Raw genomic sequence first — 14023 nt, forward strand, 5'->3', positions numbered from 1 at the left:
CACTTGCAAAACGAACAGGGCGATTACGAGAATATCAGGTCTGGTTTCCTGGATACCCTCGTACCTATGCATGAAGTCAAAAAGTACGAATAATCAACTACTGCTGCGTCTAGGATAGTTACGAGGTTGACAGACTTGATCCCCTAGATGACTCATGTCTGCGCCTTTGGTCAGCCATCGGTAGGGCCGGTCTCTTCAAGCCCGATAGACGACCCCCCTCGAATTGACGTGGAGATGCTTGTCATATCTTCTTTCTTCATCACCCTCATTTCCTTCCACCGATACTAACTTGAGCGTTAGAGTGACCTACCAAGACTCTTCTACGTCAATCTAACCTCTTTTCTCTGCTTTGCCTTCAGGTTCTTTCATCGATGAAAGCGAAGTCCCACATACATTGATAACTTGTTGACTGGTGATTTGACCATCCACGACATCCAATCGGAACAGATATGAATGAATCAAGAGTTCAACTTGAGCCAACCAAACTCATAATCAAACAAAATGAGCAGGTGGATGAACTCTCTATGGTAGATAGCAAACATCTGAAGTCTTCCTTGTCTGTACATATTTTATGGTGAAGTGAACGGGCATGAGATACAAAAGGCTAACTACTATTTCACTTACTCCAAAACTTCTAATTCTTTTCTTTTGTCCCCATGCACTCTTCTATTTCTTTTGATCTGCATGAATCTCTTCAAACCTCTTGGCTCCTCTTTGCTTATATTCCTCTTGTGAGTGACTTCACTAGTAACCAATCCTCCACTGGAGTATTCCTTTGCTTCAAACACTGAGGAAGTAAAAGATGTATCTGGTGCTATGAAAGAGATTGGTCCACCCAACGGGATTCCAACAGATCCATCCTGATGAGGTGGTGGGAACTTCTCGCTTTTGCTTGTTACATTTATATGAGTCATCAATCGCATTCTCTGCAACTTGGCAACACAGGAAAAGATACCAACTTGAGTTCATGACAAAAAAAAATTGAAAATCACGAGATGTTGAAATCCAGCCATGATAGGAAGCTGAAGGGAGAGAAAAAAAATCTTTCAGAGATTATATTAGAATCAATTAGACTACTTGAGTCACCAAAGGAACTAGTAAATGGGATGCAGGAAATATTGTATCTTATTCTCAGAAGACTACCATTCCATAATATATATACAGCAAGTTTGCAGTATCCAGAGAATACTCTTTTCTTCTTGCTTTGTAAGAGTTAATTAGAGGAAGGACAGAGGCTATGAATCAATCAATGGCTTCAATCCTTCTAAAACATTATTAAGAAACAAAAGAATAAAGTAATGTTTAAAACATCAGAGCAATTTGTCTTTTTTTCTACAAAACAAATATAATAGTTTGATTATATTGACTGTATAACTTTTCAATTTGAATTTGTATGTTATGGAAACCAAAGCAAGCACAGAAGTTTCTGATGGCCATAATTTATGACATGTTAATTATTTATTCTTTTTATATTCAAGGATCTATATGATTCTTTCCCCCTATATTTAAGAGCTAATGTCCAAAATAGTCCATATTTATGGTAATTAAAGCTTATGTGCAGGTTCAATCTATCATAACTGACTACTAGAAGCAAGATTAGAGCATTAACAGACGTACTTCCAAATTTACTTGCAGCTCTGCATTGGCTTCTGGAGCCGGGACTGCTCTGCTATGGCAATTACGGACACTAGATCGTCTTGATGCTTCAGAATAGCCTTTCCGACAAATAGTGCTTTGTCTGTGGAGTTAATAAAGAAAGCAAGTATGGTTAGTAGATGAAAAAGCTTGTTCCTGTTAAAGGAGCAAGTATTTACCTTCTGGCCTTCTCTCTCAGTTTTGCATCCATTTCTTTGCTTGGAGGATACTGAGGCAAGCTCAATGGATCACAGGCACAAGGTTCAGTGGTGAAGAACTGTACTACCAGAAAAAAAATTGGTTATCGATGAATGCTTCTGTTAGTATTTGTTACTTGAAAATTTCTAAATTATCCTAAATAACTATTTTAATAGTACATCAACATATCCCTACTAGTGATGAAATTGGGTTACCACAAAAGGTAATCATTGAAGTACTCACTTCGTGGTTCAAAGCAGTAGTAGCTGTGCCTCTATCATCTGGGTCAAGTGAAAGGAGTGAGTCAATTAGAGACAGAGAAGAAGGTGGAAATTCCTTGAAGGTTTCTCTTATGCAACAGGCATAGTTTTGTTTTGGCCTCACAATAGTAGTATGCCGCAATTTCGACTTCCTCCAGTACTTTTCTGAAGGTGATCCACACAACTTAAAGATCCTGTGTAGCTGCTCCACCTATGTGCACATGATGAGGAGTTCAAACCTCTAGTTTAGTTGTAATACGTGAAGTCTATCAGCACAATCATTAGCAATTAGGAACTCTCCAGTTTCACCTCCATAAACAATTCATCAAGGAAAAAAAAACATATATTTGCATTATGACATTGGTAGCAACTGTTGCTTTAGGAAATGGAGAACCTATGCACAATATTTTTCCAAGACATATCTATCAGATGTTAGGAATGCCCGATAATGGCACTACGTAGATAAATGGTATACTATGTCGTTACCTCTGTCCTTCCAGGCAATACTGGTTTTCCCATAAATAATTCTGCCAAAATGCAGCCAGCACTCCAGAGGTCAATACCAACACCATAGTTTGTTGCACCAAGTAGGAGTTCTGGAGCACGATACCATAACGTGACCACTCGACTAGTCATTCGTGCCTTACGGCCAGGATCAAAGGTAGAAGCAAGTCCAAAATCAGCTATCTTGAGTGTTCCTTCATTGTCCAAAAGCAAATTTGAACCTTTGATGTCACGATGCAGGACACCTCGACTGTGGCAATGCTCAAGACCAGAAAGTAACTGCTTCATGTAGCATTTGACCTGGAGCAAATTACAGGCATAGAATATCAAGTGGATATATCACGAAGGCAAAGGTACAAAAGAAAATGCACACCTATAGATCAATTCTGGTGTTGCTAAAACTCATTTTCCTAGGATATGAACTTAAACTTGATACATATCTCACAGTCAATACACACCTCGTCTATTTTGTATGGACTTAAGATTTTAACATTTGCAAATCACAAAAGTGAACGAAGCAAAATAGTTGAAGTTGCATCTGCAGTTGAACTAGTTTGTTATAAACCATTGTCATAAATGTTTTATAACATACCAGTCAAACTTTCTTCCTAGTATACCATGCCTAATTAACTGCAAATAAAGAGACAGCAAGAAGAATACTTGAGCTTCACTTTCAATACCTTTCAGACAAATTATTAGGGGTTCAAAGGTTTTTAGAGGTGCAAGTATTTTCCATTTTTTTATTTTTTTTATCCTCCAAAATTGGTCGAATTTTTAAAATAGAGTACCATCCATCAACAATTGCATCCAAAAGTGGAATAATAATAATAATTATTATTATTATTATTCTAGTTAAGCACCGTGGATGGTCAAGCCATTAGACAACGATCGATCTGATGTGTGCAACTTCATGGCAGAGCTCAAAGGAGAAAATGATGAGAACCTGAAAAACACTTCAATAGGAGGCTAAACTAGCGCCGGAGAGTCCCGACAGGCCACTCTGATGCTCAAGTTAGGATCCTCACGAAAAGAGAGAAGTCTTCCCTCTTGGAGAAGAAGAAGATTAGAGTTTTTAGGAGTAAAACCCAACCCTTACCCAGACCTTGCCCTCAGGTTTTTATAGCCATCTCCCTGGATCTCCACATCAGAAGGGATGGAGGCGTCCAAGTGCCCCTTGAGGAGACCAGCTCTAGCAAACATTTACTTTCGGCAACATACGCAGAAAAGAGGGTATCTGAGAGGACCGGGTCTGAAATCCTCGTACCCATCTACAGAGGGAAGGGGTACTAAGGAGATCGGGTCTGAAATCCTTGTAACTGCCACAGGAGAAATGGGTATACGAGGAAACCGATTCTGACAGTCTTGTAACCTCCTGCTTATTCTCCTATTGCTGCATGTCTCTAGGAATATTCACATTTGCCTACCAGCGGGTGCTTGGATGTCAGAAGTTCGTACACTGTACAAAAGCAGAACTCAAGACAGAAGTGGTGCTCGAGGCCGAGATAGGATCTAAGGTGGTACAGTCGAGCTGAGACTCGGGACTAAGGTGATCGAGATATAACACTCGGGGCTGCTTGGTCGAGATGTGACTCGGGACTGCTTGGCCGAGATGTGACTTAAGGTTGCTTGGCTGAGATGTAGCTCGGGACTGCTTAGCTGAGATGTAGCTCAGGACTTTAGTTAGCTTGGACCTGGCTTCCCCTCGAATAGAGTCATTCCCCCTGCGTTCTTTTGACCTTGACTACCTCGCTGTCTTCGCTTGACTCTTGACTTTTGCCCAAGTGGAGGTCATGTCATCCACCATATCTGCATCACAAGTCCCTCCCTCAAGTCTAGTCGAAGAAGACAGAGTCCGACTGACTAGATCATGTTTGGCGATTCAGCCCTTTTATCCGCAAGCGTTGTGCGCATGTTAGTAGCCTGTCGCGTTAGAGCCGATGCATCGAGGTCCAGTGCTGCCCCAGGTCAGACCTCGGAAGGGCCTGGACACGAGAAAGCTCCAAAGGAAAATAGTCCCTCCTTGGCCGAGCAACTGCGCACCTACGAGAGGGATATTCTATGTTGACTATTGATTTTTGACTCGACACATCAGTTTACCCCTCGACTACAAGTATCAGAGTTGCTGGATTCCGCTATAATAATAATAATAATAAATGCACAATTGATAGAACAGTAGAAAAGTTAAGAAAGACATTTAATTCTAAGAATTGACCGGATCAAATCACCAGGAAGAAGACGCAACTTTGCGTTCCAAAAGTCCGAGAACCTAAATAGGAAATGGGAGCTGACCTGGGGCTCCGTGAAATGCACAGCGGGTGCCGCGGCGAGTCCAGCGAGGTCATGCTCCATGTACTCAAAGACGAGGTAAAGAGAGGAGGAGACGCGGGAGATGACAATTCCCTCTAGCCGGACGACGTTGGGGTGGTCGAGCCGCCGGAGCACCGTTATCTCCCTCGCCATGAATCGCACGCTCTCCGGCTCCACCGCGTCGAAGCGCACCTTCTTCATCGCCACCATCCGCCCCGTCTCCAAGTCCCGCGCCTTGTACACGTTGCTGTACGTTCCCGACCCGATCTGGAACCCGCACAAAGATCGGAGCTTTCCTCAACAAAACGCCCCAAAATTCCACCTTTAGAATGTGGGAAGGCGGATGGAGCGTACCTTAGCAACCTTACGGAACGAGTCGGCTCGGCGAGGGTTCCACCCGCGGAGGGCTTCTCCTGCGACGGCGAGGAGCCAGGTGGGCCAGGTGGAAGGGTCCGGAGGGGAGAGCGCGGGGGGGATGCAGGGGCGTTCTGAGGACCGCGTTGGGAGAGCTTTCTCGGAGGGGGCCGAGGGGGCAGCGGCGCTCCGCTTGCTGAGGAGGCAACCCATGGGTGGCCGCCTACATCGAGGGCGGGAAGTGGTTCTCCGGCATGTCGTGGCTGCAACTTGCAAAGAGATACTCCCCAGTCCCCCCGCAGTATACTGCGCTTGAAGAAAAGAAAGAGGCAGCGTTAGATGGCAAAATTGGAAAAGTACTAAAATCGTCCAGAATATTTCAGGTTTGACATTGACTTTTATAATGGGGAAGTCAGAAAAATTCAAGCAAAGGAAAATAAATGCGAAATGGTCAACCATAATAAAAAATAGTAATTAACAACCCGTCATTGTTACATGACGTAACTGTATTGATAATCACGTTTTAATCTTGCATTCCTTTCACGAAAGCTGTTATCATTCCAAGTAATTAGAGGAAAAAGAGACGTGAAAAAGGGTAAACTCGTAGATAAAGTGAAGTTGAAGGGCATTCGTGTTGCACCTTTCAAACCACAAAATGCTTCCGGGTTGGCGTTCAAGAAGTCCTGCAGACTGAGAAGTTCCAATCGATCTCAGAACACGACGCGTGTGCACGCAGTTTAAATGCGCCTGCCCGTCGCAGTCATTCGCCTCACCGGTTCGCACCCCTTTTCCCTTGATCACCTCTCCTAGATCCCATGTCTTCACTCAAACAGCAAACTCCAATTTGCAGAATATGCCTTGTGGAAGTGTTTCCTTGGAAAACAAATGGCCTAAATGTTTCCTTGGTTAAAATCTATATAATCAGAATCTTCATTTGTTTGAAAAAAGCAGAAAGATCATTATTAAAATATTTTATTTTCAGGGTCATCCATTCAATCTACTAACTGCACCAGATTCATTCCACCACCTTAATAATAAATGTTAGAAAGTAGTAGATAAGATAAGAATTAAGAGATGAGAGGGACATGCATGCCAAGAAAACAAAAAATAATAAAGGCAAATGCTTTCATACTTGATACGGTTCGGCCAATGCTTTCTCCTACTGCAGTGTCAGGCTGCCATGAGACTGAAGCCATTAGAGTTGCTGCATCTGATCTCCTTTCAAGACGATTAACAATTAGAACAGCTCAGCAAGCAACTTAAAACACCAAGTAAATAATTCCAATTTACCCAAGTAAAACCATCACCTTTTCCTCTCTTTGCTACCATTGTCTTTTCCGTTCTCTTCTCACTGCTTTCTGGTCTCAACGCTGAAAAAGACAACACTAGTATGTGTAAGGGAGCTTGAGGAATGTGGGTCATAGGTTCATCACTTTTCCCTTTCAAAATTCTACTGCTCTTCTGAACATAACAGCCCTGCTCTTGTTACCACTGTGTTGGCTCTGATCTCTGGTTCCTCTTTTGCACCCCTCCCCAGGCCAACATAAACAGCTCAGTCACAGACTACTGCTCTTCAAAGCACCATATCATTGCACTGTATGCAACCAAGAATCTAATTTCAGTTTTCTAAGTAATTAAGTCCTCAAGTGCATACATAGATTCAAAATAAATTTCACCATAAAGGTATTGAATAAAGCAGGATGCTTGCAGCTTTCTGTTCAAAAGATCTGAGCAGTTCTGTGGCAAATGGTCGGATTGCATTGCTTGAAATTGGAGTGGCATCATGAAGGCCTATCAATTTAGAAAGATACTGAAAGGGCTGATGGCATCACAGTTGACATAATTGCTTTGCCCTGAAACTTTCTATAGTCTTTTACATCTTATTGTAGTGTAACCCATCATCATCATAAATAACATGTATAATTGAGATAAAAGTTGTATACCACCGAACAAATAGTATTTTTTTTCCTGTTCTCCTCAGATTAAACTAACCAAAAGAAGTGTTTTATTTTGGCAGAAAAACCATAATGATCTTAAAGGAAAGGTCTGCATCTTCAAAAATAAGAATGAAAGTGACGGCACAAAATTACAGTTTTCAGGGAAAATCAATCGTCCCCAAACTAGAATGACAAGTAAATAATGCTTGGTGTAGATTGTTTCTTTATTTCTTGTGCAGCTCTGAATTTAAAACAGCCGGAAGCTTATGCATCTTGAATGACGGTAGTAACTGCAAATTAATTAAATACAATGAAATCACCCATGTTTAGCACAAATTATATATTATATATAGCCAGAAGTATATTTGTTCCAATAAAGCCTAATTTGTTGATGGATATGGCTCACCTCTTTTCCCAGAATTCCTAGTTGTCCCATTCATATAATTGTCTGAAACATTTCTGCCAAAACACATGCCAAAATGATGATCGATTTTCTTAACTTCAAGATATCTTTAATTGAAAAGTGAGGGATTGTAGAATTCCTCTCACATCTCAGTTAGGTTGCCAGTGACAATGAGATCAAGCACTTGTTCTGGTATTACTCCAAAAAGATTATTTCCATTAAGCCGCCTGGAAAATTTGCACATACTTTAGTCTATTATTGGGGATTGGAAGTGAAAGAAACATTTAGGAGGTGTTTGGTTGGGGGTTATCATTGATAACCTTGGTTATCTGATAACCTTGTTTGGTTCAGATTATGATTGATTCCCAAGTAATACAACATCACCGCCACATCAGCAAATGGGTTATAACCCGGTAATGTGATTACCTTGGCAGCCTAAGGTTTTCTAGGATTCCTGAGGTTAACGAAATTTTTTCCATAATTACCCTCCGATTTTAAAACTAAGTCAATTAAAAAGTACTATGAAATCTAATTAAAATCAAATTATTTAATTCAATAAATTTAAATTTAAATTTAAATTTTTATAAATTAAAAAATAATTTATTTTAAATTTAAAAAATAAAATTAATGAATCATATTTATTAATTTAATGAATTATTTTATTAAAATAAATATTTTAATAAATTATTTTATTAAAAAATATATTTTTTTAAATTAAAAAAATAAAATTAACCAATTATATTTATTAATTTAATAAATTATTTTATTAAAATAATTATTTTTAATAAATTACTTTATTAAAATAAAATTATCATATTATCTTTATTAATTTAATAAATTATTTTATTAAAATAATCATTTTAATAAATTATTTTATTAAAAGAAATATAAATTTATTTTAAATTTAAAAATATAAAATTAAGGAATTATATTTATTAATTTAATAAATTATTTTATTAAAATAATTATTTTAATAAATTATTTTATTAATATATATATATATTTATTTTAAATTTTAAAAAATAAAATTAATAAATTATATTTATTATTTTAATAAATTTTTTTAAAATAATTATTTTTAATGCATTATTTTATTAAAATAAAATTAACAAATTATACATATTAAATTAATGAATTATATTAAAATATAATTGAATGAGGGGTAATATAGTAAATATAAAACTGGTTATGTTTTATTCCTTCCAAATAAATAAAGTGAACCAAACAATATTAGGTTATGTTTTATGCCCCATAACCTTGGTTATGTGATTACCTGGTAATCACATAACTAAGGTTATATATCATAACTTGAACCAAACGAACCCCTTAATGTACAGGGAACTTACAAGTTCACTAAGGACTCAATATTGCCAAGAGAATCAGGGATTGAGCCACTCAATGCATTGCTGGAGAAATCCAATATCACCAGATTTATCAAGTTCCCTAGTGTAGCTGGTATTGCACCACTTAGGTTATTTGAATACAACCTCCTGCAATATCATTCATTCATTAAATCCTTAGTAATGAAAATGAAACTTCAATCAGATTACAACATTCTTTTGATGTTTATCATGCATATAGAACAAAATGATATATTTTCATTTACATTCATTTAAAAAAAATCTATAGTTGTAAATTATAATTGCAAACTTACATGTAAGCCAAGGACTGGATGTTGCCAAGAGAAGAAGGGATTGCGCCAGTCAATCGATTCTCGTACAAATCCAAGCTCACCAACTTCGTCAAGTTCCCCAGTTCAGTTGGTATGGCTCCAGTTATGAAATTTGAGTATAACTCTCTGCATTGTTCACCATATCACTCATTAAATCACAAGCAGTGATGTTACTTCAAATTTTGTTCTAACAATATTTTCTTATACAGAAATATAATCTGAGTTAACTTAAAATCTGAAATTCTATATTAAATTCCTCTTTAAAAAGTTTCTTACAGGTATTGAAGATTTGCTAGTCCTCCCAAACGAGGACTGAGAGGACCTGATAATGAAGCATTACCCAAATCCCTATTCCAAAAAGCATATCAAATATTAAGCAATGAGTGCAACAATTAGTATTGAAGGTCAGACCTATCGAAATTTTAGCATTAGTCATTGAAAATTTCACTAATCAATTCTAATTGCAAAACATAACACTTTCAAGGAAAACAACAATTAGCAACAAAATAAACAAGCATTGTGAATGTATATTTCAAAGTCATTTCAGTTGTGATACTATCAAAAATGTGTTGATTAGTCGAGCATAGAAAAGCTTACACTCGTATAACAAAGTTGTCGAGGTTACAGGTGACATGAAACCAAGTGCAGGGATTCACTAGAGTTGGATCCCAGGTTTGCAGGACATTATTCGGATCATTCCAAGCCCTTCTCTGGGCATAAAGAATATCACCTGCCAAACACAAGATCAAATAATCAATAACCATTTTAATAGGACAAGTTATTTCAAAAATTGTCTATTTTCTTTACATATTCCTTTGAACAAAGATTTTGGAGGCTGTAATGAAAGAATTTTAAATTGACACTTAATTTCAAGATCATACCTTCAAGGTTGGAATTCACCATTCTTGAAACAATGATAAGGATAGACAGAGAAGATAATTGCCAAGCCTTCATTGTAGAAGATCAATCAACAAGTCAAACTGCAATATGATTCTTCCTCTCTATCTTTCTCTCTGAAACAAGAGTTTGCAAGAAGAGTCTTGCTTGCTGTTTATTTTTATACACTTTTAAGTCGTAGATGAAGGCTTCACACTTTGTCACTCTAATGAATTAGTCAAAACTCTTACTTTGAAGTCGTCATTATATTAAATTGGATAATATAATCTTGTTTACTGAGTCTGAGTCTCATGGGCAATTTTTCTATTCGGCCATTGAAAAGTAAAGCTCTTCTAGAATCATAAGTGGATAGACTAATCAAATATGTACCGATTTACCAAAGCTTCTTCAAACAAATCTTAACTGAATCAGCAGGTCTTTGCAAAAGTCAATCTTGTGCATCATGTACATCAACCATTCGAATTACTAGTATTACCAGAAATTAATCGGCCAAAAATGGCGACTTTACCTAGTCACGAAACCGACCACCCTGTGCAAGTCCTACGCCGCCGCACAAAAACCAACATCGCGAACTATGGCGTGCCAGCGTCAGATAATTCGAAAAAATCGAATCGCCTTGCGCCGATCAGCAGAAACCTCACAGCCTACCACCTCCTCCAGCCCCTCATTCCCAACAATTCTCCTCGCCCTCATCCGTCATCCGTCATCCGTCATCCGTAGCAGGGATGGCAATTTCCTTCGAACCAGGATCCGATATCAGATTCGAACGGAGAAGGGTATTGAATGATTCGCTGAACCCGATGTGATTTTCCGATTCGAGGTAGATCTGGTAAATCCTATCCCGACCCGAATAGTCAATTATCTTGCCTGTCTATTAAATTTTAATATATTTTTTTGAAAGATGATAATCAAATGGAATTAAAAAAATTATTAATATAGCATTGATGATATATATTTTTATGGGATAATGATATTAAGATAAATTATTTTTAATATTTTTATTTAATTTGTTAATTTTTATTTTTATTTTTTTTATTTTAAAAAAATTAGTAAATATCTATAGTCTCATCGAAATAATTCAAATTTGAAAAAATATTATAGGCGATAATAAGATATTTAAGTAGAATATGGATATCAGTTCCTCCGACAGATATGTGATGAGGATGAAAATTGAATATCAAACAACGATGAAGATAAATATAATAAATAAGGATGAGAATGGAGGATATAAAATCTGATTCAAATCCGACCAATTGTCCTCCCTAATCCATAGGCACCGAGAGTGAGGGAACTCAATGTCGACGAGAATAAAAATTGAGCGTGAGAATGGACTAGGTATGGTGGGCCGAATCATAGGAGGCCTCACCAAGGCCCAAAGCAATCCATCTTCTTCGGTAGCTATACCATGTCAATTCGACAAAGTTCATTTACATTCGTTCAATTATAAAAGAATATATAAAATAAATAATCTTGAACACTAGTGAACTCAATTTATTTATATAAAAATAAATTATCAAAATAGTATATAATGAATAATATTCGTGAATAATTTTGTAGATTTTATTGTGTTCTTCCCAAACCTAGATCCAACCTCAGGCCGGGTTCGAATTGGACCCGACCAAGTCCCATAACTAGGTCAACGATCTGAAATCCTATCGGGTCATTTACAATTCCAGTCCAATATTTACTGCCTAATCAACGATACCTGAGATTTCGTTGCTGATACTTGAACTTGAGATTCCTAGATGAGAATATAATATCATAACCGACTAAACTACAAGTATATATTGATATTTTTATATATTAATTAATTATTTAATAACTAACCAATAATTTTTTTATTATATTGTTATACTTAATAGTTGGAAGAAAAGTAAGAGTAATAATTTTTTTCAACTCTGTAACAATTCGTTTATGCTAGAGGGAAGGAGTAAAAGAAATTTTGATTATTGGAAGGGAGAATTTTTTTTAAATATTTAACGGTTGAGATTATTTGATATTTTTTGATTGATAGTTACAATTTAGTATCTATTATTTTCTAAACTCTATAAATAAAGAGCTTATTTCATCATTTTCACATTATCTTCTCTACTTTTATCATTTAATTTTGAAATTTTGATAGCTTTCGACTTCAATTCTCCGATTATAATAAAAGGAGGATGTTCATCATCACAATCTCAGAATGGTAAAGACAGGGGCGGATCCAGGATTTCATATTTGGGGGGCCATATAATGAAAACGATATACTCATTTGAACAAAAGAATTGCCCAAAGATACATATCAAGGACCTAAGTACAAACTTACATATTCGGCTGAAACTCACCCGATTTACTTCTTCTCTTCGACTCTTCCGGTCTGCCCTTCACGCCACTGCCGCCGCCGATTGACCCTGTTACCGGTACTGCCCAATCCACCCTTCACTCACCGGCGTCCTCAGCCACCTTGCAGATCGCCGGCAATCCAAGCTGAAGTTGTTGCCGCCGCGCCCGATGAAGACACGAAGAAGACGGAGGCGCGATCGGGACCCAACGAAGGCAGACTCGCGATTTCTAGGTTTCCTTATCGGCTTATCGGGTTGGTTTAGGATCCAATAGATCAACAATCCATTAACCCTAAAACCTATTAACCAGTAACCCTAAGGGTTTAATCTAAACACATTAAAGGTTCAACTTGGGCTGGGGGGCCATGGCCCCCCCGGGCCCTTAATACATCCGCCCCTGGGTAAAGAAATAATCAATCTGAATAATGTTTAGGGTTTTTGGGAAGCAACCTCGAACAGAGGCATAAGCTCTGTTTTTATCGCGAGGAAGGGAGCGCGGTGTAGCGAACCCAAGCTAAAACCTAAATAGGGTGTGGCGAACCCAAGTGCACTGTATCAAACTCGAATTTCTAGGATTTACTACAAACCCTAAAACACTTGGTTTACTAACCGAACGAATTTTGATTTGACCCAAATCAGTTTTGTTCATTTCGTCTTCACAAGACGAACCTTCTCATTGCATCTGCTCTGCCAAAATCTCTTCCATCGCGAACTAAATCAAGTTGGTTCAATTTGGTTGAAAACCGAATCATTTGGTTCACTATCCAAACGACCTTTGATTTGAACAAAATTAATTTCATTCATTTCGTCTTCGCAATATGAGTTCCATCATTTTGTCCTTTGTCCAGTCTAGCCAGACTTTATTTCTCTCGTTCTGAGAAACCAATTTTTAAATTCGTTTTAAGTTCTTCGGAGAACTTGTAGTACGTGTGACCCAATAGGTTCCCGATTATGTTGGTCATCCGTAATTAACCATTAATTACGGAACGATTATGAGTGGCACCTAGTAGTATATCATGATCCCCAATTGACTAAAAAATCAATGATTGATTTCAGAACATCTTCTAAACCTTTCAGCAGCTCTAGTTAAACGTGCCTCATTCCTTTCACCGTCTTATACCCGTTTGATTCAGGACATGGGGTCCCCACTAGGCTGACTATGTTACACCTAACCCAAGCTGCTTTATTGTCCTGTGGATTCAAGTTACTTGTACATGTGTCCAAGAGTCTCATACTCTTGACATGTGATACTTTGGCCAAAGACTTTTAGTAATAATTCTGACAAGTGGTCGTAAGGTATACGTCTCCTTTTTCAAAGAGCGGTGAATCCTCTATGGGCTATTCAAATATCTTCGGGCACTTCGACTTATATCCAATCATCTCGGGTCCACACCTCCTCGGAGATGCTTACTTAAGATGTCAAAGTATAAGCCTCCATGACCAAGGTGACTTGAATACCGCAAGTCAAAGGAAACTCGCACTTAAGCTGCACTGAGATCTTCATTGACAAATATATATATCAAACCATATGAAGT

General features: G+C 37.7%; 2 protein-coding genes across 6 annotated transcripts; both read right to left on the reverse strand.

Annotated features, from left to right (window-relative positions):
• Positions 1-510: 510 nt before the first annotated feature.
• LOC141821529 (putative serine/threonine-protein kinase At1g54610) lies at positions 511-5542 on the reverse strand. Of its 2 annotated transcripts, none has more exons than XM_074708935.1 (7): positions 5259-5542; positions 4887-5171; positions 2580-2897; positions 2077-2304; positions 1815-1912; positions 1618-1738; positions 511-926 (listed from the first exon to the last, which is right to left on the reverse strand). In XM_074708935.1, exons 1-7 carry the CDS (start codon positions 5469-5471, stop codon positions 621-623), a joined length of 1569 nt encoding a protein of 522 aa, XP_074565036.1. In that variant the 5' UTR covers positions 5472-5542; the 3' UTR covers positions 511-620. The 2 variants fall into 2 exon arrangements, with proteins under 2 accessions (XP_074565036.1, XP_074565032.1); XM_074708931.1 differs by having other exon boundaries at positions 511-932.
• Positions 5543-7291: 1749 nt separating this feature from the next.
• On the reverse strand, positions 7292-10949 carry LOC141839830 (disease resistance protein BAK6-like). 4 transcript variants are annotated; one of them, XM_074727692.1, is made up of 9 exons: positions 10676-10949; positions 10152-10283; positions 9868-10000; positions 9547-9618; positions 9253-9396; positions 8945-9088; positions 7745-7825; positions 7602-7654; positions 7292-7485 (listed from the first exon to the last, which is right to left on the reverse strand). In XM_074727692.1, exons 2-9 carry the CDS (start codon positions 10222-10224, stop codon positions 7460-7462), a joined length of 726 nt encoding a protein of 241 aa, XP_074583793.1. In that variant the 5' UTR covers positions 10225-10283; positions 10676-10949; the 3' UTR covers positions 7292-7459. The 4 variants fall into 4 exon arrangements, with proteins under 4 accessions (XP_074583793.1, XP_074583785.1, XP_074583776.1 ...); XM_074727684.1 differs by having other exon boundaries at positions 10152-10317; XM_074727675.1 differs by having other exon boundaries at positions 10152-10499.
• Positions 10950-14023: the final 3074 nt, after the last annotated feature.

Source organism: Curcuma longa, chromosome 1, assembly GCF_044706935.1.
Source record: "Curcuma longa cultivar G26 ecotype Majalengka, Jawa Barat chromosome 1, ITB_CL_G26_1.1, whole genome shotgun sequence".
NCBI lineage: Eukaryota > Viridiplantae > Streptophyta > Magnoliopsida > Zingiberales > Zingiberaceae > Curcuma > Curcuma longa.

What these genes read in the sequence shown, in the direction of transcription:
- LOC141839830 (XM_074727692.1), bottom strand. Translation starts at nt 10,224, where the DNA reads ATGAAGGCTTGGCAATTATCTTCTCTGTCTATCCTTATCATTGTTTCA. An exon ending in CTAGCAAATCTTCAATACCT is followed by an intron (nt 9,397 to 9,546) that starts GTAAGAAACTTT and finishes TGAACAATGCAG; the next exon opens with AGAGTTATACTCAAATTTCA. An exon ending in ACTGGCAACCTAACTGAGAT is followed by an intron (nt 7,655 to 7,744) that starts GTGAGAGGAATT and finishes GTGTTTTGGCAG; the next exon opens with AAATGTTTCAGACAATTATA.
- LOC141821529 (XM_074708931.1), bottom strand. Translation starts at nt 5,471, where the DNA reads ATGGGTTGCCTCCTCAGCAAGCGGAGCGCCGCTGCCCCCTCGGCCCCC. An exon ending in TGCATTTCACGGAGCCCCAG is followed by an intron (nt 2,898 to 4,886) that starts GTCAGCTCCCAT and finishes AATTTGCTCCAG; the next exon opens with GTCAAATGCTACATGAAGCA. An exon ending in TATTGCCTGGAAGGACAGAG is followed by an intron (nt 2,305 to 2,579) that starts GTAACGACATAG and finishes ATGTGCACATAG; the next exon opens with GTGGAGCAGCTACACAGGAT.